General features: G+C 37.9%; 1 protein-coding gene across 1 annotated transcript in view; it reads left to right on the top strand.

Moving 5' to 3' along the window:
- Positions 1-448: 448 nt before the first annotated feature.
- Positions 449-27,623, top strand: part of PHF3 (PHD finger protein 3) — a gene marked incomplete at its 5' end in the record, with an annotated part of 31,048 nt that continues 3,873 nt past the window's right edge. Inside the window, 13 exons of the mRNA XM_084261215.1 lie at positions 449-590; positions 1,692-3,486; positions 13,847-14,165; positions 15,246-15,423; positions 17,798-17,948; positions 18,062-18,218; positions 19,234-19,350; positions 21,302-21,433; positions 21,845-21,977; positions 22,447-22,642; positions 24,229-24,376; positions 25,120-25,209; positions 26,428-26,623. Coding sequence (XP_084117341.1) covers positions 449-590; positions 1,692-3,486; positions 13,847-14,165; positions 15,246-15,423; positions 17,798-17,948; positions 18,062-18,218; positions 19,234-19,350; positions 21,302-21,433; positions 21,845-21,977; positions 22,447-22,642; positions 24,229-24,376; positions 25,120-25,209; positions 26,428-26,623 — 3,754 coding nt within the window. The remainder of the gene's footprint in view (positions 591-1,691; positions 3,487-13,846; positions 14,166-15,245; positions 15,424-17,797; positions 17,949-18,061; positions 18,219-19,233; positions 19,351-21,301; positions 21,434-21,844; positions 21,978-22,446; positions 22,643-24,228; positions 24,377-25,119; positions 25,210-26,427; positions 26,624-27,623) is intronic.

Raw genomic sequence — 27,623 nt, 5'->3', positions numbered from 1 at the left:
TTTTAAAATTGTATCCTATGAAAAACTGTGATTTTTAAACTCTTTGCACTTCTGGATCAGCTCTTTCTGCTGTTTACCTTTCTTCACTTTTTCTTAGGTGGGAAGGGACAGTGAGGGACAGCTGATCCTCTAAGACTGGGGACCTTCCTGTGGCAAAAAAACCAATAAAAATGTGAGTCCACCAAAAAGCTATAAGGACTATCTACAGAAATTTTAAGCTTTGGGTGATAGCTTCTTCTACACTGAAACTGCCTCACATGGGAATTTTCTGTCTTGCCTTTCTTCATTTCCCCCAACCCCCCTTGTTTGTTTTAGATGGCCACTTTATTTTCCCTGTCTCTTCCCCTGACTTGCTCAGCATTGCAGCTGCAACATTTTTTGATTATTTTAAGTTTTAGACTCTTTCCTGATTTTTTTTTTTTTTCCAGTTATTGGTCTTGATGATATTATGGATGAAGAAGGAGTTAAAGAGAGTGGTAATGACGCCATCGATGAAGATGAGCTTGTCTTACCGAACAGGAATTTGAGGAGCCGTTGTGAAGAAACATCAGTTACATCACCAAGAAAATCGCCTCGGTTAATGGCACAAGGTGACCATTCGATTGCTATTTGGTTGTGTGTATTTAAGTACAGACACTTTATTTTAAAGTTGGCATCCATAAGGTGTTAATTTGAATTCTTCTTTAGTAAATGTTTGATATCTTCCTTGTGGCCTGTGGTCCTTAAATGCATTTTTTTTAGATTTAAATCTTTCTGTTTGCACCAGATTAGGACTCTTGTATTTGCAAACAGCATTGGATTATTAGGTTAGCGGGGGTCTTTAATACCAATTAAATTTTGATTATTTTTATTTGTGTATTTTCTTTTTGTTTTAAACAATATTATAATAATTACAGTCAAGTCTTTCATCAGAACATCTCAATATGCTGAATAGGTAATTTAATGAAATATTTAAATTCTGTGTGGTAGCTAATTGATTATGGATAGGGTATTTCTAACTTCTCGAAGTAATAGAGTTATTGACAGCCCTGCTTTTTCCCCCTATAGACTAGGTTGAGTTAAAAATACAAAATTAATCATAGAATATACTGAGTTGGAAGTGACCCATAAGGATCATTGAGTCCAACTCCTTAATTACTTAATAGGGAAGTCAGAAAAGACCTGAGGTATAAAGCTGGTGAATATGCTTATTAAAAACGTACAATAATTGTTTCTTGTTTAGAAAGTGTAAGAGATACTGTCAAGTGAGAATGTGGCTGGATTTCAGATCTATGTATGGTGTTCCATAAAAGCTGTGTAAACTTCACAGCTATACTTATAATTACAGTATAACTCGTGCAATTTTTACTTGATTTAGAAAAGCTTGAGGAGTAGAAAAGTAGAGTGTATTTTGATTGCCTTTTTACTGCTGCTTGTTTTATATATAATATTGAAAACTTTCATAGACATTGGAATAAGACTTTACATGCAAACTGTGGCACTGTAAAATTGAAATGTAGATAACTTTTTAAAATACACAGTTTGGATGATTTTGGTTTGTGGGGTTTTGTTTTGTTTTTAAATTGAGCAAATAAATAAGTTTTAAGTTCCTTTTGTGTCTGGTAAGCTAAATCAGTTCTGTTTGTGTAAGTCTTGTTTTTGCAGAAAGGAAGACATGGTATAGCTAAGATATTTTCTTTTTACCTTCCTAGAACCTGTACGGAGTTTGCGACAGAGCACGCTAGCCAAGCGTTCAAATGTTGTACCTCCTGTTACTACCAAGAAATCATCTGGAAAAAGTGGATCTGCTCCAAAAGCTGGACAGAAACCAGAGAGGAGTCCAGCTAAAGAGGCAGATGCTGCTGCTTCCTTGAAAATAGAACAGCCTAAAGAAGTTAGACGTAGTACAAGACGTTCAGGACAGACAGAAGGAACAGCTGCAGCAGCAGTAACAGCATCCCAAACTAACACAAAATGTCTTCCTGGTCCTGAAGAGGTGAATGAAATACAATCTGAAACCCCAGAGCAGACAAAAGTTGAGGAAACATCCCAAGAGTTTAGTTGTGCTAATTTAACAGGATCCTGTTCTCCTTCTCCTGGAGAAACAAAAGCCGTAACAGAGGTTGTAACGAAGGCTGAATCTGGGAGTGTTGAGTCAGTTTGTTCAGGATCTGCAGATGCTGAAATTACTGCAGTTAAAAATGAAACAAAAGATGCGAGCGATTCAATGGAATCTGAAATTCCTTCAGAAGAAAAGACTGAAAATAAAACAGAGGAGTCAGAGAAGAAAACAGAACAAGATGATCAAAGTGGTGTAACTGGAAAAGCTACTGATCCACCTAGTGTTTGTGTGAATCCAAGTGAAGTTTGTGAGACCTTTCCAAATTTGTCCAGCTCTGCGGAAGAGGGAATTGACTGCAGTTTAGATTCCCACAGTGTGGATGTTCCTGATGAAAATACATTGTCAGTAAAGGAATGTGTAAGTGTAGATGATAAGGGAGTGGAGAAATCTCTAACTTCATCTGCAAAACTGTTGGATGGTACAGAATTTGATAATAAAGATTTGAAAAGCAAAGAGTTTACATCTGCTGAACCAGGAGACAGCATTTTAGAAAGCACTGTTCTTGACCAAACAAGCCAAAATGTACAGCAGGAGACAAGCAGTACTAAAGTAGAAGGCTTTGAGACATCAAAGTTTCAGAATGATGATAAACAAATTTCATCAAAATGTGAAAAGAACGTTAGACCTCGTCACAGTAAATCGGTAATACAGAATAAGCAAAATATGACTCCAAGTACTCGACAGAAATCAGGTACAGGGCAACAAGAAATACCACATTCAAGAACAAGAGCTGGTCTTACTGTTTCAGGTCTTCACAGTCAATCTTCAGCAAGTCTTAAGCGGAATGCAGATGAGCAAGAGAGTCATCAGCATCCAAGTAACCCAGTAAAAATTAGGAAGAAACAATCTGATCTGGTTTTGAAAGCAAAGAGCAGTGTTTCAGGGGTGACAGTAAAAAAGCAGACCAATACAATGCTGAAGAAAATACCCAGAGCCCAGGCTTCTGGGCCAATACAGAAGTCAGCTATTCAAAGAGCAACTGAGAAATCTCCTACTCAGCAAAGCTGTTCTAAAGACACCCACCACTCCTCGCACCCATTATCGGGGCATGTTTCAAGTCTTGGTCAGAAGCAAGCCCAGGGTCAGAAACACCAGCTTGCTACTGTGTTAAAACCGAATAGTTCCACAAAGGAAGAGGCAGAGACAAAAGATCCCCCTGAGGATGAGAAAGAAAAAAATAAATCAAAAAGAATTGATAAGAATCTCCAGCCTCGCCAGAGAAGAAGTAGCAAAAGTCTTTCACTTGATGAGCCACCATTGTTCATTCCGGATAACATTTCAACTGTTAAGCGAGAAGGCTTGGAACATAACTCTGCTAGTGAAAGCAAACATGTCTGGGTACCCAGCAAGCAGTGTGGCTTTTGCAAAAAGCCACATGGCAACAGGTGTGTGTGGCTCTGTGTCTGAGGAGTTTATTATTCGTCTTGGAAGATATTTTTTTCCTGTCTTACCAGATGTTTCATTCTGCTGGTGCCAAAACAAAAGGGCATGGTGTTGTAATGGAAGCCTGTCTTCTATTCTGTCAGTTAGTTTCCTTTGCACTCATACACTTTTTTTTTTTTGTCTTTAAATAGAGCATTAGAAACTAGTTTGGTCAGAAGTTTTTACTAGAAGTGTTTTTTTATGTGTATGAATTTCTGAAGTATATGTAATTCCACTATGCTATTAACATACGTACTTTAAACTTGATCTTTTTTTCACAGAACAGAAATAAGACTAAGATGTCTGTTACAGATTGCCATTTCCTTCTTTCCAGAGAACTCTTAAGCTGGACAATCACCGTCAACCAAAAAAATCAAATACTTGTTTTGCACATGACTTTTAACTAGTAGAAGTGTCATTTTTATACCTAGAGCTTCAGAAGCTTGTTAAAATTTGTATAATTATTGCTGTGAGACTTTCATATAGCAGAAGTAATCAAATAGTTGGGGAGGGGGTAGAGCACCAGTCTCAAGAAACCCTTATAAAACTTCCATGGGGACATACCTGAAATTGCCTTTAACTAAACCTAGTGATGAGGTTAGATCTGAAGTTGATAATGTCCCTTTGTGACAAAACTTATTCTTTTACACTGTAAGTGAACTGAAAAAGGCCATTGAGTTCCACTAATGAACTATTAGTCCAAGAATAAGAGTGTGTTAACCTTTTCCATCTGGGTTTGATATTGAAGTATTTTTTCATATTTAGTTTTGCCTGCCAGCTTTTTATTTTTAATTTCAGATTGAAGATGTTTCTTATTAGTCCTTTGCTTACATGAGAGAAGTCATTTTTAGTGAATGTTCTTTAGAACTTTGTATATCAGAGTGAAATATGGAACAATTACTTTTGGCGGCTGAGGTTTTTATAGCATTCATTTCTATCTACGAAGAGCCCTTCTGAGTTTCATTGACTTATTATATCATATCTGAAAAACAAATGCATAAAATTCCTTTACTGAGCAACTACAGTAACTGCATCAATGTGGTCCATTAAAAGAATTAATGCTATGTTTGCTCTGCCTGCTTGGTGAGAATTAACTGGCTGAAAGGGTGCTCCAACCGAGGTCCTTATGGTGGTGGTTTCTGTTGTGTTGGTTTTATTAGTCCTTTTAGTAGTAGGTCTGTCTCTCTACCATTTATGCCTCTGTTATAGTGTTTAATTGTATACAGTTTGCATTTCCTTAGTTCTTACCCCCGTGTATTACCATGGTGATATTAAGTACACCAGTAGCCATTCAATTAATTGTTTAAATTCAAAAAGGCTCCTTCATGATACGAAAATGCTTCTGTGGATATTTTACAGCAGAAACGCATATTTGGGGTTTAAACTGCTTGATATCTGTTAAAAATTTTGGTTTGAGTTGAACTTGTCTTAGTTTCTTAGGATTTTTGCTAACATTTTAAACATTCTATGGATTTTCTTGTTCTGAATGTCTTGTTAAAGTTCAGAAAGACTTGATTTTTAATACTAAATGGATCTAACCAATACTGGCAAGATAGAACACTGAGGCAGAGCTAAATGTGCTTATTTTAGTTTATGAAGTCAAAGTAATGCTACAGAAGATAGAAGATACATTCATGCAGGAATAAATGCAACAAAACAATTTTCCATTGCCAGCTCTTACCACTGCAATTTTTTTACACTGAAAAATAGTACAACGTATGGATCACCAGCTGAGGTTGAAGAGTCCAAGAGTTGCCACTGAGGGTTATTACAAGTATCCTCAACTTGTAATGTCAGTCTTGGATTTTTACTTCTATTTTTTAATATGTCTGTGTTACTAAACTGTTTACAAACCCAGCAGTTTTAGCGGGAAAAGATCAGATACACTAATTATAGAAAGATACTTAGTACATAAACAAAGTTTTTGTATATAAAACATGACAGACAAATTAGGGAGTTAGAAAGTTACAGTACTGTGTCCCATGCTTAATAAAAAAAGGCATAAGGCTTTCAGTCCAGCACTTTTCATAAGGCTGTCAGTCCAGCACTTTTTATCATCACTGTTATAAAACCTGAAGTTTTAATTTTTCAAATTACTTTTATTCTGGCATTGTATGCTGCAAATAAGAACTCTCAATCCTCTCAGATTCGCTTGATGTCACTAAGATACAACAGGAACCAAATCTCCTGTCTCCAAGTCCCTGGGCATTTTTGTACTTGTTAGTGCTAGAACAAGAAAATGTTTTCAGTACAGTGCAGGAAAAAAAAAAAAAACCCCTCAAAACCAACTTTTTAAATTTCACTTCTATTACTTGGAAAAATGATAAAAAAACCTATCAAAATTGACTATAGCTATAAGTTGGGTTTTTTCCACCACTTTGTGGATTGCTTTTCAAGGACCTTTGGTTTCCTCCTTTTTTTTCCTCTGTTCATTGTATAGGAGAAAAGGAGAAAGTGTGTGACAAATATTGTCATATGACAGTAAATTAATTCAGGCAGAGCATAGATCTGAAACTGTCTTTATATTCTGCTCTGTGGTTATTTAAACATTGGAAATTCTTATTGATGCTGGGGTGCAAATTACTTGTAGAAAAAGAACTGAAGTTGCAGCCCCGAGTTGGGAAATAACATGTGTTAGGGCTTTGCAGTATGTTGGGTTAACGAAACACATTTAGAATTCAGGCTGCAAAATAATACTCACCTGAACTTTTTGTATTCCCTAAAATAAATGCAAAGCCACTAACTTCTTGTTAATGTAATACTAAGCTTGGAAAAAGTATTCAGGTTGACGAGAATGTCTGGAAATAATTTCATCAGCCTTGTTTTTGTACAGAATCCCCAAAGGGCAGATGTTTATGTAGTACTTTCATGGCCCCAGAGTAATCTTAACTGTGCCTCCTGGAACAGTAGGAGTCAGATATTGTGTGTTTTATTTCAGAATCAGCACCTGTCAAGTGGAGTCAGTTTATATTTTTAGGAATACATGTATTAATTTGCTGACCACGTTAAAGTATGCTTACTTTCCATGGCAAAAGCAATGGATTTGGCTGGGAATCCTTTTTAACAGATGCGACTTGTGTGTTCAAAAGGTTTATAACATGTTATAACATGTCTTGCTTTATAAAAGGCATGCATGTTTTCTTTTTTCCTGTTAATAGATTCTCATTCTTTGGCATCTGAGCTTTCAGCAGTTACTATCCATGCTCTGTTTTCCAATAGTCTTGAGGGTTATAAATGGAATCAAAATAGCTGTCTTGTATTTCATATCTTCATATCATTTCATATCCAGAGAATGGGTGGTCAGCCTTTGGCTTTAGGAGTAGTTGTTTCAGTTGGCTTTCTGATATGTTGTGCTGATTCCCATTCAGAGGCTTACTTTTGCAAAATAACTAAAAAATATTTGTTCTTTCATATGAAAACAAAACAGTATGTTTTGGGGCAAGTCAGACAACTACAATGTAACTTTTTGTACTTAGTCATTCTCAGCATTTCTGAAACAGATTTGGTTTTGTGTTCGGTTTTTTTCAGTGCAGAGTTTGAATTTGTTACTCAGCATTGCATTGAACTTGTTTACTTTGCTAGTGCGTTCGTTGCTGTATTGCTGCCAGATGTTTTCTCATCACCTAGTAACATAAATCATACACATAAAATTTCATTCATCTGTACGTTATATGTGTATGGGTATGCTTGTGGCACAGAACAACATTACATGTTGAAGTTACTGCCTCAGTTTCATAGAATCACAGAATTATTAAGGTTGGGAAAGACCTCCAAGATACTTAGTTCAACTGTCCCTCTACCATCTATATTACTAACTAAACCATGAATAACTAAACCCTAAATACCTCATCCAACCTTTCCTTAAACATCCTGAGGGTCAGTGATTCCACCACCTTCCTGGGCAACCTGTTCCAATTTCTAACCACTCTTCTGACAGGAAGTTTCTCCTAATTTCTAACCTCAACCTGCCCTGCTGCAACTTGTAGCCTTTCCCGCTTGTCCTGTCACTGTTACCTGTGAGAAGAGGATGACCTTGTATAGAGCTAGATGAAGATGGTAGCTCTGCAGACACTGTGAAATTTGCTACTGTAGGCTTTTTTCCTGAATGCATCATATGCATCTTTCTGGTTCAAGGCCAGGTTGGATGGGGCTTTAGGCAAGCTGGTCTAGTGAGGATGTCACTGTCCTCATCAGGGCGTCTTTACCTGAATGATCTATAAGGTCTTGTCCAACCCAAACCATTCTGTGAGTATAAAATCTGTAGCTTTGCTGTAGATGTTCAGGTTCTCTGCAGGCTGAAAAGCTGAACTCATTCTGTTCTTGGACAGATAGGCAACTGGCATTTTGTCTCCACTTGGTGTTCTTTAATTGGAGACATACCACTGATTTCTGATTAATAATAATACGTAACTTAAACTGGTTTCTAGAAAGCATTATATCAAGAGGGAAGTTTGTAACTTGCATTTGTTGCTGGTGACTTCCTCTTCTGATTCCTGCAATTCTAGTAAAGTTAATAGGCTGTAGGAGTTCAGGCATTCTCTATTGTTTTGTGTTTTCTTTTTCTGTTCATAGTGGTATGATTTGATCATGTAGTTTGTGCAGTTAGACAAATTGGCCTTCTTGGAGCTCACAGAAAAATTAGGTGGTGGAGGACCAGAGTTTTATTGAAGGTCTTCTTTTTCCCCATATTTCAGCTCTGCTCTAATATAAAGTTACTAATACTGTGAAAGGCAATTAATTTGAAAGTGCAGGAGTTGGTTTAGCATGCACATCTCTGATCTGCATGCATGTAGTCACTAAAGGTTCTACACAACTGTAATACAGAAAATTACTTGGGCTCATGAAGTAAAAAAAATCTAAATGTTTTTTCGTGTATTTATTATAAGAGCATTTGTTTTTTTTTTTTTTTAATAGTGCTAATATTTTGGAACTGGGTGATCATATAATTTGCACAGCTCATACAAAAGAATGGCTGAGGAAGGAGATTAAGGCTTCAAATTCATAACCACCCTTAAGTTACATGTGCTTTTTTTTAAAGGGTGGATGCATGTACCGTGAATGAATCATTGTTGTGACAACATTCTTCAGGAGAAACAGTAATTAGAATAATTATGATGCCTTACATGTTCATTGAATAGTATGAATATGCTAAAATGCAGGTTATGCAAGAAGTCATACGTTTATAGCCAGCGATGGTGCTGTTAAGTTTTCAGCCTCTCTTACTGCTGGTTTCCACTGTGAAACATTTTGCAACATCGATGTCCACCTGCAGCTGTAGAAAAAATGAATGACAGTGTAAACAAAACAGCTGTAATATGTAATTAGTGAGTAGAAGGACTCCAGCCTGGTTTTATATTTAGAGCTGTATCATTTTGTTAGTATGGATTATGTTACTGTGGTGCGGTAGGTTTATTATTAATATCAATGCCATTAGGGAAACCGGCAGATGGATAGCATGAATTGCCTGAAATGAGTAGGTTTATAAAGTATGTGTGTATTTCTGCAGTTTATGAAACATACAATCTTGATCCTGCAAGATGCAGCGTGGGTAGAATCCACTGGTAATGGAGCATCCCTTAGTTGGTGGTTTTTTGGGTTGGTTGTTTTGGTTTTTTGGACACTCGCTTCACTTGAGCTTTGACTCAAGCCCAAACCGTTTCACTGATGCGGAACGTAGGCTCTGGTAAAGCGGCTGTGAATGTCTGCTCTCCTAGTAACATCTTTATTAGCTGAAGGAAAAACAGTTGCCTCCATGCAGTGTCTCTGCTCTCACAGTGACTGCGTGGTAACATCAGTGGAGCTGAGACGGTTGCAATGCTAATGCAATTTTACAGCAGATTTGATAGAAAATTGGTGAATGATGCCATTGGGGGTGGGAGGGCACAGTGCAGATGAGGGACATGCTTTAAATAGTTATGTCCTTAAAAATGCATGAAGAGTGCTTTTAGTCATTGTAGGTGAGTTCAGGGTTGAGGTGCTGTTTTGAATAGTTTATTTTAGTGGGGTTTTTGTTGTTAAGATTTTAGTCTTACAGCATTCTTTTCCCTATGCTCTGTACCACCAATACGAAGGACTAAAGAGGAGAGAGGGGCATTTATTTCTGAAGTAAATGCTTTGCTGTGGCAATGCAACTCACATTAATCTTAAAACACTGATTACTGCCCTACGCTGAACTAGTCTGACAGTTCCCAATTCTGTATCTTATTTTACTTGTAAGTGTAGCTTTACAACAAGCAGATTTATGAATAAGATGGTTTCTGCCCACTTTACTTTGAAAACCTTCCTTCACAGTAGTGGAGTTCTCTGGAAGTTTGCTTTTGTTACATAAATTGAATGAATGTAAATTAATTTTAAAACATTGCCTGTATATTTTGAAATAAATTGTCCAAGCCTGTGTTTTCACCTAACAGATAAATTTCATTTAGTACAATTAACACACCAAATAAAATCTCACAATCTGAAGAGAGATTCTGGAAGGTTTGCATTAATTGTTTTGTCTATTTATGCATCATCTGTTACTTTCTGATTTTAAGGTGCATCTTTTCGTGTTGATGTGTAAGTGCCAGGAGGTTTCTTTATAAGGAATGAAACAATAACATACTGTATGCAGAGGTTCCAGTGGCCTATAGTACTGCATGCTGTCACTTGCCAGCTACTTTTACATTTTTCTTAAACAAAATCTTGTTTTTATATTAAGCTCCAGTAAAAACATTTCTGGTTTTGAATGTGGCATGATTTAATATTTTAAAACACATTTTTCTTTTTTTTTTTTTCTTTTTCAGCTTTACATCTTCCAATCCAGCCTTACAACATGGGTAAAACTTCTGCACCTCAAACTCGAAGCAATCTGCAGTCAGAAACTTTGGTGTGTTAATAGTCCAAGATATCAGAACCTCTTCAGTCACAACTGACAGCTGTGCAAGAAGACATCCTTGATCCTTCAAGCCAGGCTTCCGTTTTCCTTCACTCCTCTCTTTAGTCTTTGAGCACCGCCAGTTACCCAACTACTGTTATTGTGCTTTGTGTTCAGATGAGTGAAACAGATATAAACGGCCTTATAGTAAAAAGGATTATTTGCATTACTGGTATTAAAATCAGTATGTTCTGTCCCAGCCTCAGAAGCCACAGTCTTGCAGTGACTAGTGTGAAAATACTCATAGTGAATTTTTTAGGCAGGCAGAACCAGTGTTTCCCTTTACCATTTTGTTTAACTAGGTTTAGGCAAGACAATTGTGAACACTGCGTTCTCGTTTTTAGTACAGGGCTTCATGGACATTTCCAGATTCTCTTTAGAGTCTCAGTCTCTGAATTCTGAATTCTGAACTCTGAAGTTGTACTGTGTGTATATAAATACAGTGTAACTGAAACCCTATTGTGAAGACTGGAATGAAAACAAACGGATATTTTATCTTCAGTGGTTTGCTTGAGATGGCTTGAATGACATCTGTCTGTCTTGGTGTGTATTCATAGGGAAGAATGATCTGTTTCAGACCCATATTTATTATAGGTTTTTACTCTTTTTGATAGACCTGGAAATAAAGTTCTAAGACTGGATGTGTATCTGGAGCTTTACTCATCACACACTGTCCCACTTGACCACTTTGTGTGTGAGCTAAGCTGAAAAATTCTATGTCCTGCCATTTTAAAGTTGGAAGATGTGCAGCATCTTGTGTATTCTAGTCTCTCGAATTTCTCCCCTTGCTTTTTTGCAAATTGAGTTTTGTTTCCAAATAACCAGAGTTTTGGTTTGGTTGCTAAAGGTTGCAATCAGCCTCACTCATTCAACAAATTAGTCTTTAGGTTCCAAGCAGGGAAAAATCCACCGTGTATTTCTAATAAAAATCAAAGTAGGAATTGTGACTTGAAGATGGTGTATTTTGCTTTCCTTCTGTTTTTAACCGAAAGGCATTAATTCATTAGTACACTAAAATATCCTTTAGGAATGAAGCACTTGACTGTATGCTTTGATCTTGTTTTAGTTCTGTAGAAAACCTTATGTTTGGAATTTTTGTAACCAGTTCCCAAAGCTTTTCTAATGTATTCGTGCTGTGGTGTGAGATGTATCCTATGTAAAGCATCCTCTCGTGGATCCTCGCAGTTGTTAAACAGGCTGTGTTTCCTGCCATTGTGTGTTTGGCTCTAGGCTCTCTCTTTTCTTTTCATTTTTTTTTTCTTTTTTCTCCTCCTATTGTGTTTTGGAATGCTATGGTATTACTCTGGTAAAGACCATCAGAAGCAGTTGTCTCCCAGTGTTTCCTTGTATCTTCATTCTGCTGGAACATGAATCTGAAAAAGTTGTACTTGCACATCGTGAAGGAACCTCTGCCTTCCTAATGGAAACTTACTAAGTAGATGGGCAGATACAGTTTGCTAGTCATGACTAATGCCAGATATGTACTTGTAGCTCAGGAAAAAATAATTGCACAAGAAAGCATAGTTTTCTTTGCAACCTAGATTAAACTGGTTTATTCAAATCTAGCAAAAAAAGTCATAGCCTAGTGAGGCTAGAAATGACCTTTACTCAAACTACCGGAGATTTAATGCTTCTCACACTCATTTTGCTTCAAAATGCTATTCAGCAGAAATTAATCCTGATTTATTTTGGGTGAGCAAGGACAGAACATAAAGTCACAGTACTTTCCTTTTCTTGTGTTTCAAACATCTGCTGTTAAATTGATACTTCATCTCTTGAGGTCCCGTTGTTTATGGAGTATAGTACCTCCATCAAACCGTCTGGGGTGTTCACCCACAGTTGTGGTGAATGAGAATTCCTGTAAGCATATTCTATAATATTTATATGGTTTTCCAAAGTAGCTAAGTCAGCAGATAGCAAATCCTATCCTTAATAGGAATCATTTTCCCTGGAGTCCTCTTAGAAAAGAGATTGTTTGGATAGTAAATTAAAGAAACAGGGTTTGCAGGTCTGTGTATGTAGCCTGTTGAATATACACCTGAACCATCCAGCATTTTCACTTAATTGTTTTTTAATTCAGGTTGGTCTGCTATGGAATTTAAAAGCTATTAATTCAGTAATTTTTTCAGTATTAACAAGGCATGCTTTTCATCATAGCACTTGTGGTCTTTCTAGATTAATCCAGGGAATATCTATCATAGTGCATATATTTAATATATTTTTTGTAAGCAAGAAACAGACACACAGAAGGAGGAAGAACGTAAGTGGATAATGCAAGAGATCTTATGTCATTCAAAAGCAGATCTTTAGTAATGGTGTTAAAATTCATTATTATAAGAACTGATTGTAGAAAATAATTACTACTAGTTAAGTCTCCTGAAAAAGGTTGATTGAGGAGTTCAACCAAACTTTGAAAGTCCACATCCTTCCAAGATAGTTCCACTGGTAATTATGCCTTTCAGTGCAGTTAGGTCCTAGTGATACCTACCGACGTTTTCAAAATATTTTCTGCAAAACAGTCAGAAATTGAGGCTTTATTTTAGAACAAGCGATCTCTTTGACACTTTGAAAATACTACCTGTACCTAATGTTACTTCAGCTTTCAAATAACAAAAGCTTTAAGTGACTGAGAGATGAAAAATGTCCTTTAAATTATGTTAATGTTTGAAACATTCTTTAAGTAACTACTAGCTGTGAATAAAATAGCTGAGTAACACAGAAGTGGCATGTATCTTACTTAAAACTAGCCAGCCAGTCACTGTCAGCTGGGCAGATGTAGCTGGGAGCCAAACTCCTGTCCCCAAACAATTCAATAATAATGGTATATGGAATATGATATAAAATACCAATTCATGTGGAATATCTTGATTTTTCTGTGATTACATATTTGTCAAAATTCTCAGATACCTCTTACTGCTATGGAATGTTGTAGTCGATATGTTTCTCCTGTAAGGAGATTGTAGTTGAAGGAAAGCAAAGATAATATGCACTTGCAAGAAAACTTCCTTTTTGAGACTTTTCAAACAAATGTTTGCTGGGTAGAAGAAGTGTTGATTTCTCTCCCCGCTCCTCTCACCACCTCCCCCACCCCCCCCAGTCAATTTTATTTTAACAGTAGTCTGAAAAAAACCCTGTTGATAGGATTTGGGGGCAGGTTACAAAAAAATGTATGAGGTTATGATATCCTCTTGGACTATTGCAAAAGAAAAAAAGTCAAAAAGCGTGTTTCTCAGGAAGATCATACCATGTCGTAAGGCTGGAGAGGGATGTAAAGCTACAAAGAAAATCACTTACCAGGTAAGAAGGAATTGTTGAGGTGCACAAATCAAAATAAGTGTGGTATGTTGTACTTAAGTTGCTGTATCTTCTGTTTAGTCTGTACACTGACTTTTCTCTTCTTTTGTTTTCAGATTTATGGTGGGCTGTGGTAGATGTGATGATTGGTTTCATGGTGATTGTGTTGGACTGAGTCTTTCTCAAGCGCAGCAGATGGGTGAAGAAGATAAAGAATATGTGTGCGTGAAATGCTGTGCTGAAGAGGACAAAAAAATGGAGTGTTTTGATCAAAGTATGCCAGATACTCAAGTGAAACTTGAAATCCATAGAGAAGAAAAAGCAATTGAATGTGAAAAACAGGGGATGTCGAAGCAAGCACCTAACCTAAATGTAACAGCTGTAACAAAGCAAACAGAGGACACTGGAAAGCACAAAGTCAAAATCTTCAGAAGGGTGAGTCTTAATGCTTAAAATTATGTTCTTTATTGGGGATGGAATGAGTTTCCTCCTAACCCCTGCCATTTAGTATACTATGTTCCAAACAATTTTTGTGAGTCTTATTTGAAACCTCATTACTAAGTGACTCAACCACCTCCCTGAGCAGCCTGTTCCACATCCCAACAGCTCTTTCAGTGAAGAATTTTTTCCTAACGTCTAATCTGAAGCTGCCCTGGCACAGCTTCTTGCCATTTCCCCTCATCCTATCACCTGTCACTTGGCTGAAGAGACCATTGCCCACCTCTCTATGACCTCCCTCCAGGTAGTTGCAGGTGGTGATAAGATCTCCCCTCAGCCTCCTCTTCCCCAAGCTAAACAGCTCCAGCTCCCTCAGCTGCTCCTCATAGGATTTGCCCTCCAGCCCCTTCACCAGCCTGGTTGCCATTCTGTGGATTCGTGCCAGGACCTCAATGTCCTTATGGTGAGCAGCCCAGAACTGGGCACAGCACTCAAGGTGTGGCCTCACCAGTGCCAAGTACAGAGGCAATCACTTCCCTAGACCTACTGGCCACACTATTTCTGATACAAGCCAGGATGCTGTTGACCTTCCTGGGCACACTGCAGTCTGCAGTCAGCCAACACTCCCAGGTCTTCCTCTGCCTGACAGCTCTCCAGCCAGTCTTCCCCAAGCCTCTACTGCTGCATGGGGTTGTTATGACCCATGTGCAGGACTCTACAACCTCATCCTGTTGGTCTCAGCCCATCTGTCCAGTCTGTTCAGATCCCTCTGAAAACCCTCCCTACCTTCAGTAAGATGTTTTTATTACAACTCTTTTGAGTCTTGTAGCATACAGCGTCTTACTGATCATGTGTTATTTTTGAATAGTAGTTTTTTAATTCTGACATGTAAGCTAATCTGTTTAATTTTCGTGTACAGTGACCAAAAGTGACTTTCTTGTGGATACTTGTTAAGGGCTGTTCATTGGTAACCCTGACCTTTTTTGATAGCTGAAAACATAGTAGTTTTTAGCATAGAGCTTATCTGCACACTGCCCACAATATGTCTGTATTCTAATATGTAAACATTTATTTCAGGAATCTGGTGATGGAAAGAACTTATCTGAGTCTAGAGACTCAGATACTAAGAAAGGGCAACACGTTCCTGCTAGAAAAGTATCACAAACGGCTGTAAATCCTCGGCGGTCCCCTGAAGATAAAAATGAAAAGATAAATAAAGAATCCCTCAGTGTGGCTGAAAGGTCCATGAAATCAGGTAGTGAGTTCTGGTGCTCTCCATTGTAATCCACACACATGTACAGTGAAAGATGATGGCTCTCTTTATAGCATCAGTTTTTCAAACTACATTTTGTAATGCAGGTGATGGTCCTCTGAAGAGCTCTTTGTTCACATGATATTTATGATCTTTATTTCTCATCTGTTGTTAAGTTTTGTTTAGCGCACAGATGTTTTCTGTGTAGATGTGTGTCTGCTGTTTGAGTAGTAGCGAATGTTCACATAATAATGGGAGAAAAAGTACACAAAACCACCTCTGTAAACTTTATTTCACATTGCAAAAAATACTCTTCAAATGCTTTTCTGTAAAATATTATTAAATGCTTAATGTACATAAAAGCATTTTAATTGCTTTATAAATTATTCTTGGACTTATGGATGTCTTTTGCACAAACCAACATATAATTTGATCAACTCATTTCAAAGGGAGACGTTTTATTGCACACTGAGCCATCAGATTTTATTTGAAAGACCCAAGGGACATGTGTGCCCTCCTTAGCTCCTTTCCAGGAATCATAATTCTTCTAAGATCATGGTAAGACGAAATTGTTACCATTTGGGACTGAAATCTCAACAGCAAAGGTAGTGAGATTTTTGTGTGAGAACCATGTATTTTACGTCCTAATCTCAAGCTTTGAATTCTTACCTTAAAAAAGGAATAAATCTTTTCTTCTCATCTTTTGCCAGTGCTTATGCATTCTAGAAGTGCTTTTTGGTGGAAGAAAGCAATTGAAAATTTCAGGGTTAAAGGTAAATCTAAATGTGGGCAATTCACCCCTTTCAGATTTCAAATACTTTGCTCTTCCACGTTGAAATTCTGAGTCACAAAATAATTTACATCTTTTTTTAATTGTAAATAATATGGAGTGAAATGAGTCTTTGGCATCCATGAAAAAATTGTTCTAAAATACATTAATTGAACTAAGAAATGACAAAAAGATTTTTATAGTTTCAATTTAAAAATAGAAGTTAATGTTAAAAATTATTTTTAATAGAGGGGAGGATTAGTCTCATTTAGGGCAGTTAGCAAAGTTATTAAGCAGTACGTTTGTCTTGATCTCTGAACTTGAATTGTGTTTATATTGTTTATTGCTAATTTGCGCATTGCCTCCTTGATATCGGTCTGTTTTTTTCAGACAGTTGAAACTTTACCAAAGTGTTGCTGGCATGCGGAGGTTTTCCACTTCCCCTCAGGGAACATTTTAAAAAGGTTTTATTCCAGTTCTTCATCCTCCTTGTGAGGAGATGAGCAAATAAAAGCATCATTAGAGCTGCTGTACTTGAGAAGCCTAGCACGTGAATACTTTAGATTGCAGCTGTCTCAGATCTGTGCCACCTTGCTGGTGAGGAAGGGGAAATCAGTAATTTTGGTAGGGGTTAATGTCACATTAATGAGTTGATGATCCAACCACCCAGTCTGCTTAATGGGAAAGAAAATTTTTTTTATAGCTACTTGAAAATGTAGTTAGTTTGCTTCTGGTATTAATGCGTTTTAAGCTGCGCTCAATGGGTGACAGAAATAACAAAGGAATGATTATTTTTACTGGAAAACACTCAAGTTAGATCTATATCAGTTCAGTTTATTTTTTCAAAGTAGAAATTGAATTAATTAGTATTATTTCCCATTGCTTTCATAAATACAAGGCTATTGCTCTAAATCAGTGACATGTTCCCACGCTGAGACAAAAGAGCTTTCAGTTTGCACTCTGAAAATTAAAGTTTGAAGGAATTTGTGTTTATGCTGTAATGATTTCGATTAGAAATTTCCATGATTTTTATTATTTATGACCTGCGCCTTACAATGGCCTTGTTAAAGAGTGACTGTTACCTCAATCAGAAGATGTGATTATAATGAAAACAGCGTCTGACAGATAGAGAAGTGCTGTTTAATGAAAAATGCTATTTTAGAGTCTAATATGCTTAAGTGCTTCCTGGTATGTTATTTCTCAGCTTACTCATTGAAAAAACAATCTATGCTTTTACAAATGTTCAGATTCAAAAATCCTACTTAAGATCAAGCTAAGGAGCACCAGTCATCTTGGTTCAGTGTAGAAGAGTAAAAACCCTGCTTGTTTGTGCTAAGGGAGTTTTTTCGGCATTAGTCTACCTAATACAAAATCCAAAACAAATAATGAAAAAACCCAAACTAAAGGAAAAAAACCCCACAAAAATCACAGAATCTTTTCAGGGCACTGACTCAAAGTATAAGAACAAATCCAAAAAAACCTACCACTCTTAGAGTCTGTTTCTTCTCCTTGAAGTTCAGTTCTAAGCAGTTTAAAAATAAAAATTCATGACATCCAGCAACAGTAAGCTTTGCGTGGAGTAGCTTTAACTCTGTGTGTTTTGATCAGGTGTTCACGAGAAACAAGAAATCAAGAAAAAGAAAAATGAGAAAGGATCTATTAGTACACCACACCTGCCAGCTGTGCCAGCTTCCAAACCTTCTGCTGATCAAATAAGACAAAGTGTCAAGCAGTCCCTTAAGGAAATTCTGATGAAAAGGTAAAGTTATATTATTAAATGAAATTACTAATTTGTGTTTATAATTACTTCCTTTCAGAAGGCAAAGAAAATTGGAAGCATCTGGTAATTTTTGCCCTTGTGCTCTCTCACAGATTAACAGACTCCAGTTTAAAAATTCCTGAGGAAAGAGCAGCAAAAGTTGCCACAAGGATTGAGAAAGAGCTGTTTTCTTTTTTTCGGGACACTGACTCGAAGTATAAGAACAAATACAGAAGTTTAATGTTCAATCTAAAAGATCCTAAGAATAATGTATGTATTATGTGTCTGTTGCGTCCTACAGAAATTCTTTATTTCCTGTAGATTAAAGGAGCAGTCTTCTATGTAGATAATTACTAATCCTTTCATAATATATCCCATTAATTATTTTTTCTGTAGGTTTCCTCATTTCTTTGATGTTTGTTCTTGCACACTGTGTTCTTTTTACCTTGTTCCCCATCCTTAATTCTTTGACTCCTTGCTCCCAGTGAACTTTTTATAGTGAGGTCTCAAAGTGTAGTGGGATATAGCTTGCCCAGTTTTAAGTGTTTGTCTTTACCGCTGATCTGTTGTTTGGGTGTCCACTCCCCCCCAACTCATTACTGCATTTGTGTTTATTTCTGCCTAGTAGCTTGTCTCACTGTGCTTTTTCATAGCCAGATTTCCCAAGCTTGGTCTTCGCTGTCTTCTATCTGTAAGGCTATTATTCAACATTGTAACTCCTCAACTTCTATCTTTTGTCCTTTTATCACTTTTATCACTTACTCTGATCAAGTTGCTTTGTTTATAGTATATATTTATAATACGTAGTATATAATTTTATAATTAGCCCAATTGACTACCTTCCATCCCTGGCGGCTTGTTGGTCATACTCATAAGCTATGTGGTATTTTTTATTTAACCCTAGGAATTCAGTTCAGTCAGCCAACAAGCATAGACAACCTCCTTAGTGCTAGCTTCTTTCTGCTGTGTAATACAGGGGGTTAGCACCTTTACAAAAAAACCTCTGAGTTACAGCTGCAGTGGGCATAAACTCACTTTCTCTTTTGGAACAACAGCAGATGATACATCTGATAATTAAGGGTATATGTAGATAGATTCTGTTATGTAGGAAAATTGGAGCTCTGGCACCAAGCTTTTTATCTTGTCTAGTACTGCTTCACTTAGTGGGAGATAAATGACAAAACAGGTGATCTGTTATAGCTGTGCAGAGTGTATGTTCCTTCATTTCTTGTTGCAAGCTGGTTTTGTTTTGATAGCAACAGTTAACTTTTCTTTTGTCTTCTAGATACTATTTAAGAAAGTACTGAGAGGAGAGGTTACTCCAGACCACCTAATTAAAATGAGTCCAGAAGAACTGGCTTCCAAGGAACTCGCTGCTTGGAGACAGCGAGAAAACAGACATGTGAGATTTGTCAATTTATGTTGTTTAGTTGACTGCTAAAGCATATTTAACTTCTGTTTTCAGGTTAGTTGTATGGAGAAAGAACAGAATGCATGTTGCACAAAGCAACTCTGACTAATCATGAGGATATACTGTCAAAAACTCAAAGGGGTTGTTAGGATAGAAGTTGAAGAAGTGTTGTAAATTCCTGATGACAGGCAGCCGTGTATTTTACTTTGCCATGCAGCTTTGTTGCTGCTGGCTCGCTCTTTCTTCTGTCTCAAGAATTAAAGCTTCTTTGTCCTTATTTCCAGTAAGATTTTAAAGCTCTAGCTGGACACCAGTTTCTTAAAAAGGGAGAGAGAACTCCTTAGACAAACCAAACTGAATTGGTGGTGTTTTTAACTTAAATACTGATGGAGTGTGACAATTCACCCACTAGAAGTAAACCAGAAGCTGACAACCTGATCTGCCAGTCCTAGAAATAGTCCAAATGTAAGAAAACCCACCACCACCACCAAAGTTAGGAGCTTTGTTAGGTTAGTTTTAGCACTACTTCCCTTGAAACAGAAATTCATGCATTTTATAGGTGTGTTCACAGTTTATAAGGAGAAGCAGGAATATGAGGAGCTGTATTAATTTTATGGAAGATGCCTTTTTCTTAGATCCCACTCTGATCAGGCAGTTAGTCTGATGATAGTTAACTGCAGCTGTTTGGGATTGTCTGGTTTACAGCAACAACTATTCTAGCTTACAAAATCCGGACTTGCATCAGCAGGATCTTTGGTATTTATATATGCATATATAAATACCTTTCATAGAACTGAAAGGCACAATAATCAGGTAGTATTAACTGGTATGCATTTTGTGCCTGTGTTTTATGATACCAGGCTTTCTGGGTTCTATCAGAGGAACTCTGATAAAGTTAACAAGTAGGTACTGTAACTTAGAATAGATGGGAATTCATCCTCTTCAACTCTGTGTGCTCAGAATGAATAGATGTTCAGTGATAACTAATTCAGTACAGTGAGATGCTGTTTCAGAGACTGCAGTTTGCATTGCAACACTATTCCTGTTTTTTTCCTTTTCTTTGCATATTGCAACTAGACCTGTTTTATGAGTTATGACAACTTTTTGCTAGTTCCTATGGAAAAACAACGCATGAATTACTTGATTACCTTAAAGTTGTTTTGAGGACCTAGGAAGGCTTTTAAGCGTTAGTTCTGTAGCTATCTAAAGCCTGTCATTTTAGTACACCTTCATTATGTTTATAAAATAAACATCAATAAAGAATTGAAAACAGACTATACAAAACAGTATTCCACTCCTACAACTTCAGAACAAAAGCAGATGCTGCTTAAAAGTTACTGATGGTCCTAAATATTTCAGAGAAATACTTAGAATTTTCCTGAAGTCGAAATGGAATACACATGTCAAATAAATATCAACCTTATCATTTGACTGCATCTTTCATTTTCCTATTTAAGCAAAACTTTGAGACTGCTACTAGAAACCAGGCTTGAAATGTTGAGGACTGCCAGCACAAACTGTTTCTGGTTTAAAGCAAAAAACACTTTGTTTTTTTTTTTTCTTTTGTGGCAGAGCAGCAGTGCTGATCACAATTAGCGTAACAATTACTTTAAGAATACATGTAAACGTTTTTACTCAGGTAGTGCATTATGCTTATGTGCTCAAGAACAAGCTCTGGAAAAATGATGCAAATCGGTATGTATTTCTGTCCTATTATTTACCTGTCTTCAAATTTAGTGTGGAAAGGTAAGCTTTGAAACTTGTTTAAATATACTGCGTCTTAGGTGAAGTTAGACCCTCTGCTTGACACTTGTAAAACAAGGATGTTTCTTTTTTCTTCCTTGAGGGTTTCCTAATTGCAGTCCTCTTTTCTGTCGTTATTTTGTGGATTTCCAGATTTTATTATATGAAATCAAATATACATAACTTCCTGTTTTTACAGACAATTGAAATGATCGAGAAAGAACAGAGGGAAGTTGAGAGAAGACCTATTACAAAAATTACTCACAAAGGAGAAATAGAAATTGAAAGTGAAACACCAATGAAAGAACAGGAGGAAGTTATGGAAATTCAGGTAGATAAAAAGACCACAGCAACAGAGCTTATTTAGATCAAGATGATATGGGTGTAAAGTGTTTTGTATATCATTTTGTTGTTCAGGTCTGTGATTGTATGTTAGGACTGGTTCAAGTTAAATTTTTGTTTTTTCCTTACTGACTGTGACATCTGGGCCTTGTGCTGATTGGTTTGTCTGGGACTGTATGATGAATTTTGGCAACAGGAGACAATACTCTAAATCTTACCTAAAAGATATTTAGGAATTCTTTTAATGAGTTTGTAGACTTTGTGATAGCCTTTAAGATTTTATAACTTGAGTTGTGTGTCTGAAAGGAAGAAAATAGCATTAGATTTTTAAGCAATATTAATATCAGGAATGTTAACAGAGGAGAAAAGAGTGAACTGAAATGTGCTTGACTTTTCTTAGGAACCTAATATGAAATTGTTTGAGAAATCAGAGGAAGCTGAAAAAGATAAAGAAGTAAATGAATCTGCTTCTTCAGACACCACAAGTCAACACAAAAATCATCTCTTCGATCTTAACTGCAAAATCTGCATAGGTAATTCTGAGCAGCACGTTAAAATAAACACACCATTATTGTCTCATGCTCTTCAGTCAGAAATGTCAGTATGCCTGAAGAATGTAAATGTGTTTTCCTAGTTTGCTGACAGAGATGTTGAAAGCAGTGTTTCACTTCATAACTTATAAAATATACAATATTAAAATAGAGTTACTGGGGTAAAGTATTCTTCTCTTTTTTGTAGAAGACTTCAGAGAAAACTCCCTTTAATGGGTATACAGGCTGTTGTTGATTCCTCATTTCTGTATCCTATTCCATTACAGTGCCAGTAATTTTGTATAATCTTGTATAAATACAATGTATAAACATGTATAAAATGTATAATTTCTTTATCCTATGCTACTTCAACCAAAATTTGTGGTATTTCTGAGCATCTTTCATATCTTCAGAAGAAGTCCTCTTTCGGTTTTACTAAAAAATTAAAACCACTGCAACTTATTCTCTGCAGGCCGAATGGCACCACCTACTGATGATCTTTCTGCCAAAAAAGTGAAAGTGTCTGTTGGAGTGGCCCGGAAGCAGTCAGACAATGAGGCAGAGAGCATTGCAGACGCACTTTCTTCTACATCAAGTATCTTAGCTTCAGAATTGCTGGAAGATGATAAGCAAGACCCATCAAAATCATCATTCACGCCTCTCCCAAAGTAATATAACCTCTTATAATGATGAAAATACTGGGGTTTAAATGAAAGATGCTATTTATCTTGTTAAGATGTTAGGACTAAAGGTAATTTTTAAATGACATTTCATTCATCTGTTGGTGTACTTCAGGTTTTACACCTACTAAGGAATAGGGTTCTCTGCTGGAATAAATGGTGCTATGCATTTATATAAATAATACCATATACACTGCTGTGGTAACAGATTTTGAATCAACCACCTTTCATGTCAGTGAAATGTAAACTGCTTTATGTTTCCTGGTGCAGCAAGGCCTAAAAAGGCACGTGAATCCATATTAAAAAAGTCAGGCTGTAGATCTTACACTGTATGTTGCTGCTGAGGAATGTAGAATGTATGGTGCTGCCACTGAATGAGTGTGTCTGTATGTATAAAGCAAAGTGATTTGAGATTGCTCCAAACAGGTAAACCCGGGTACTTAGAAATCTCAAAGCAACCCCACTCTGGAAATGACAGATAACAGCACCTTGTTTGATGTTTTGCAATACACGCTGTCAACTCGCTCTTAATTTTCTTCCACCCAGTACGCTGCCAGCCACTGAAGAGGGAATTGCAGTTTATGAGGCTGGTTTATTTCTGGTTTGAGGAAGGAGTTGCTAGAAAAACATCAGCTCTCACTTCTTTAGTCTTGTCTGGAGTTCATTCAGGACGTAAGATCCTTACTGAGTATGATGGAGTTTGTTTTCTCAATAGTGTGATCAAGATTGAAAGAAGTTGTTTCTAGAGGAGACAGAGTGGAACCGGGTTGCTGTGCTACTGTGGCAGCATGCGTGGCACCCCTAGGTAGCTCTTTTGAAACTGCTGATGGCATGCAGAGGATGTTTTGGTAACAGCATGTTGGGAGATGTTGAAAAGTGGCAGTAACTTTTTCAGTTTGGAAACCCCAAGGCTGAGAAACACTCCCAGGAAATCGTATAAGTCTTTTAGTTTATTTCTTGCAGTGGCTTTACTGACAAAAAGTGAGGCTTTTTTTGAAGGGGTGGGCAGGGGGGAACCACTCTTTTGTATATGTGACAATATTGAAATTGGGAAGAGGCGCTCACAGAAGCTGTGAAAGTGATGTGTGGGTGAGAAGAGATGAGGAACCAGCTTGTCATGCAGGGGAGAGGAAGGAAGATGCAGGTCTTCAGGTAGTGGACAGCCAAAAGGTCACAGCAAAGAAAGCAGGGTCAGGCTAGGCCAGCTTCACCCCCTCTCCCTATAGGAAGGGTCTTACTGGGTCTGCAGCACCTCTGTGTGTTTGTGTCTCCTCTTCAGTAGCGTTTAATAACTTCTGGACTAAGTAACTTCTCCATTCTCAAAAGCAAGAGTAGGGAACTAATGTGCTGCTTATCTGATGGTCCTTCGTGTAACACAGACTCCTTCATTGGAAGCTGAGAAACATGGTTGTCTGCCTCTCTCTTCACTGACCCCTCAAGTATGCTTCACTGGAAAAAAATAAAAGTTCTGAATGGCACGTAGCTTCTATTCCAAAGGAAGGTTATGATGTACGTGATCTTGTGTGATATTACCGTGTTCTAAACAAAGTGGGGTTTTGTTTGTCATTTTTTAGGTCAGAAACACCTGGTACTGTGGAATGTGAAAGCCTGTTTCTGGCACGCCTGAACTTCATCTGGAAGGGATTTATCAATATGCCTTCGGTGGCAAAGTTTGTTATCAAGGCTTACCCAGTTTCTGGCTCATTTGAGTATTTGACAGAGGTATTTATAGTTACTGCAAAGTATGAAAAAATTGTTATTAACTTGGATGACTTATTTACCTTGTAACCTCAAAACAGCGTGATGGTGAAAAGCAATGAAGCGTGATCACTGAGTAAGGTTTTGTGGAAGGACACAGGTCAGGGTATGTGTTTGTTTAGTATTTTTCAGTTTGTTCTACGCAGACCCACAGTTCATTAGGATTCAAGTTATTTGATGTATTTTGAGGTGTTTTATTCTCATCTCACTGTAAGATGTTTCAGTGATCAATACTGCAGCAGTATTTCCAGATCTGGTTTCATAGAAGTGAGCTGTTTGGTTTCTTTTTTATTGTGGAGCATATTCTGTATTGTAAAGTAGCAGGGAAAGATAGGACAAAAGTTGTCACTAGAATAACCACCTTGGAATTAGACATGAAAAAATTGTAGTTCAGTTCTGAATTAAAAGTATTAAACAAGTCAATACCAGTTTTTAGAAGTGACTGGGGGTGTCTACTGGGGGTTTCTGCTATCAGGGTGCTCAGAGAAGTTGTGGAGTGTCCTTCTGTGGAGATACTTAAAACCCACCTGCATGCGGTTGTGGGCAGCCTGCTGCAGGTGATCCTGCTTTAAGCAGGGGCATTGGACTGGATGATCCCCAGAGGTACCTTCCAGCTCCTGCTGTTCTGTGATATGAAATAGGTACTGGAGGAAGGATTTACCACTGTTTTTAGGTTGTATTCAGACTTCTGTTATCCTTTCTCATAGGATTTACCTGATAGTATTCAAGTAGGTGGCAGGATATCTCCTCACACTGTCTGGGAGTATGTAGAAAAAATCAAAGCTTCAGGGACCAAGGTAAGAGTTTTCCCTATTGAAGGCTTGCTGTTTAACCTACGTCCTGTGCCCCTTAAAGATTTGTTTTTTTCTTCCCCCAGGAATGACTGTGAAGTAATGACACTTCTAAGGATAACTAACATTTATGTTGAAAGGGATGGAATTCATTTTCTTACTTTCTAACCTTAGCTTGTCATTTGCTGCTTGAGAAAACTTTTATTCCTTTGAGACAGTAACTCATCGTGAGTGTTTGGACTTCATGTATCAAGTGTTACTCTTTAGTTTTGGTATTGGTACAGTACATAAAACCATCTCACTGGTCCTCTGTTGGACTTGGCCCACCACATATAGATTATCCTTGTGCTGGGGAGTCCAAAACTAGTTAGTGTTCTCCAGCTGCTGTCTCAAGTGCTTGATAGAAAGGAATAATCACTTCCCTTAGCCTGCTGGCTGCTCCAGCTCTGATACCTGGCATGCCATGGCTGCCTTGGCATGGATGCTTTGTTGGTTCCTACTCCACCAGAACTCCCGTGTCCTTTTAGGCCAAGCTGCTTTCCAGGCAGTCAGTTCCCGGCGTGCCCTGGTGCATGGGGTTACTCTGTTTCAAGGCACAAGGTTTTGTGTTTGCCGTTTGTTTCACGAAGGTCAGCCCGTTCTTCTCAGCCTGCTGTGTCCCTCTGAATGGCAGCCACCGTTCAGCATATTGATCACTGCCCCTGATCAGGCACTGTCTCAGCTTTGCAGTGGGTCTCCTGATCCATATACCTGGTCACTGATTAAGCCATCAAACTGCATCAGCCCCAGCAGCGACTCTAGAGCTGGGCTTTGGTCATTGTTCCAGGATGTGAATACTGGTCTTCCCTATGTTATTAATGGGTATCTTGGGCACAGTAGACTACAAAATAAAGCTTTCTAGTAATGTGAGGGGAATAGTTACTTGGAAGCTGGCATGCTTCCCTAAAAGTTTTTATTTAGCTGGCTGATAAAATGTGTTTTTGGGGTTTTTTTTGGTAATTAATTTCATTGAGTTTTTTTAAAATTCTAAATGCTTTTTATTTGTTTTCTTTTCTTTTCTTTAATTATTTTTTGATCTGCTGCTGTTCCGCCTCCTGTTTTCCTCTGCACTCTGAGAGGCCTTTTCTCCTCCTCTGACCTGGGCTTTTTAAATAAAGAGGAGTCACCAAGCACATTTCTGTGTAATTTCACCTAACCATCTTTTTTCTGTCCCTTTGTAAACAGGAAATCTGTGTAGTTCGCTTCACACCTGTGACCGAGGAGGATCAGATATCCTACGCGCTGCTGTTTGCTTATTTCAGCAGTAGAAAACGTTACGGTGTAGCAGCCAATAACATGAAGCAAGTGAAAGATTTGTACCTCATCCCTTTGGGTTCCTCAGATAAAGTCCCTCATCATCTTGTGCCTTTTGATGGGCCTGGTAAGTACAGATTGGAGTTTGGAACTTCATTAGAATCATAGAATCATCATAGAATGGTCTGGGTTGGAAGGGACCCCAAGGATCATAGAGCTCCAACCCCTTTGCCACAGGCAGGGACACCAACCTCCAGGCCTGGATCTACACAAGGCTGCCCAGGGCCCCATCCAACCTGGCCTTGAACACCTCCAGGGACGGGGAATCCACTACCTCTCTGGGCAGCCTGTTCCAGCACCTCACCACTCTCTCTGTAAAAAATTTCCCCCTAATATCTAATCTAAACCTTCCCTCCTTTAGCTTTAGTTCATTCCCCCTTGTCCTGCCATTATCTGCTCTTTTAAAAAGTCGAATCCCCTCCTGCCTATAAGCTCACTTCAGGTACTGGAAGGCTGCAATGAGGTCCCCCTGCAGCCTTCTCTTCTCCAGGCTGAACAAGCCCAGTTCCCTCAGCTTCTTTGTAGGGCAGGTGCTCCAGCCCTCTAATCATCCTTGTGGCTCTCCTCTGAACCCTCTCCAACAGTTCGACATCCTTCTTATATTGGGGGCCCCAGATCTGGACACAGTACTCCAGATGGGGCCTCACGAGGGCAGAGTAGAGAGGGACAATCACCTCCCTGTTCCTGCTGGCCACTCCTGATGGAGCCCAGGATACCAGTAGCGTAATGCTACTGAAAGAAGTTTGCAACAGAAAGGAATAGGAGAGAAAATTTAGTTCAGAAAAGTCAGGTATTCTGTTCTAACATGTTGGCAGCTTCTCATAGTATTCTGTTAGCTTCCTTGAAGAGACATTGATTTCCCATTCTGATACTTCAGATACTGCTGTTGAAAAAATTACTGTGTGCAACTTTATTTCATGTTTACCACATACTTCTTAATTTACTGAGATTGGAACCTGCAAAGGCACCTGTCACTGTCACCCAGGTGGATCTGTAAGCTGCAGTCTCGGTAAATTCAGTGATGCAGGTGAGCTCTGAGGGCAGTCCTGCTGACTTCCTAACTGACA

Source organism: Gallinula chloropus, assembly GCF_964237585.1.
Source record: "Gallinula chloropus genome assembly, chromosome: 3".
NCBI lineage: Eukaryota > Metazoa > Chordata > Aves > Gruiformes > Rallidae > Gallinula > Gallinula chloropus.
Note: the sequence above shows the minus strand (reverse complement) of the source record. Positions and strands in the feature narration are given on the sequence as shown.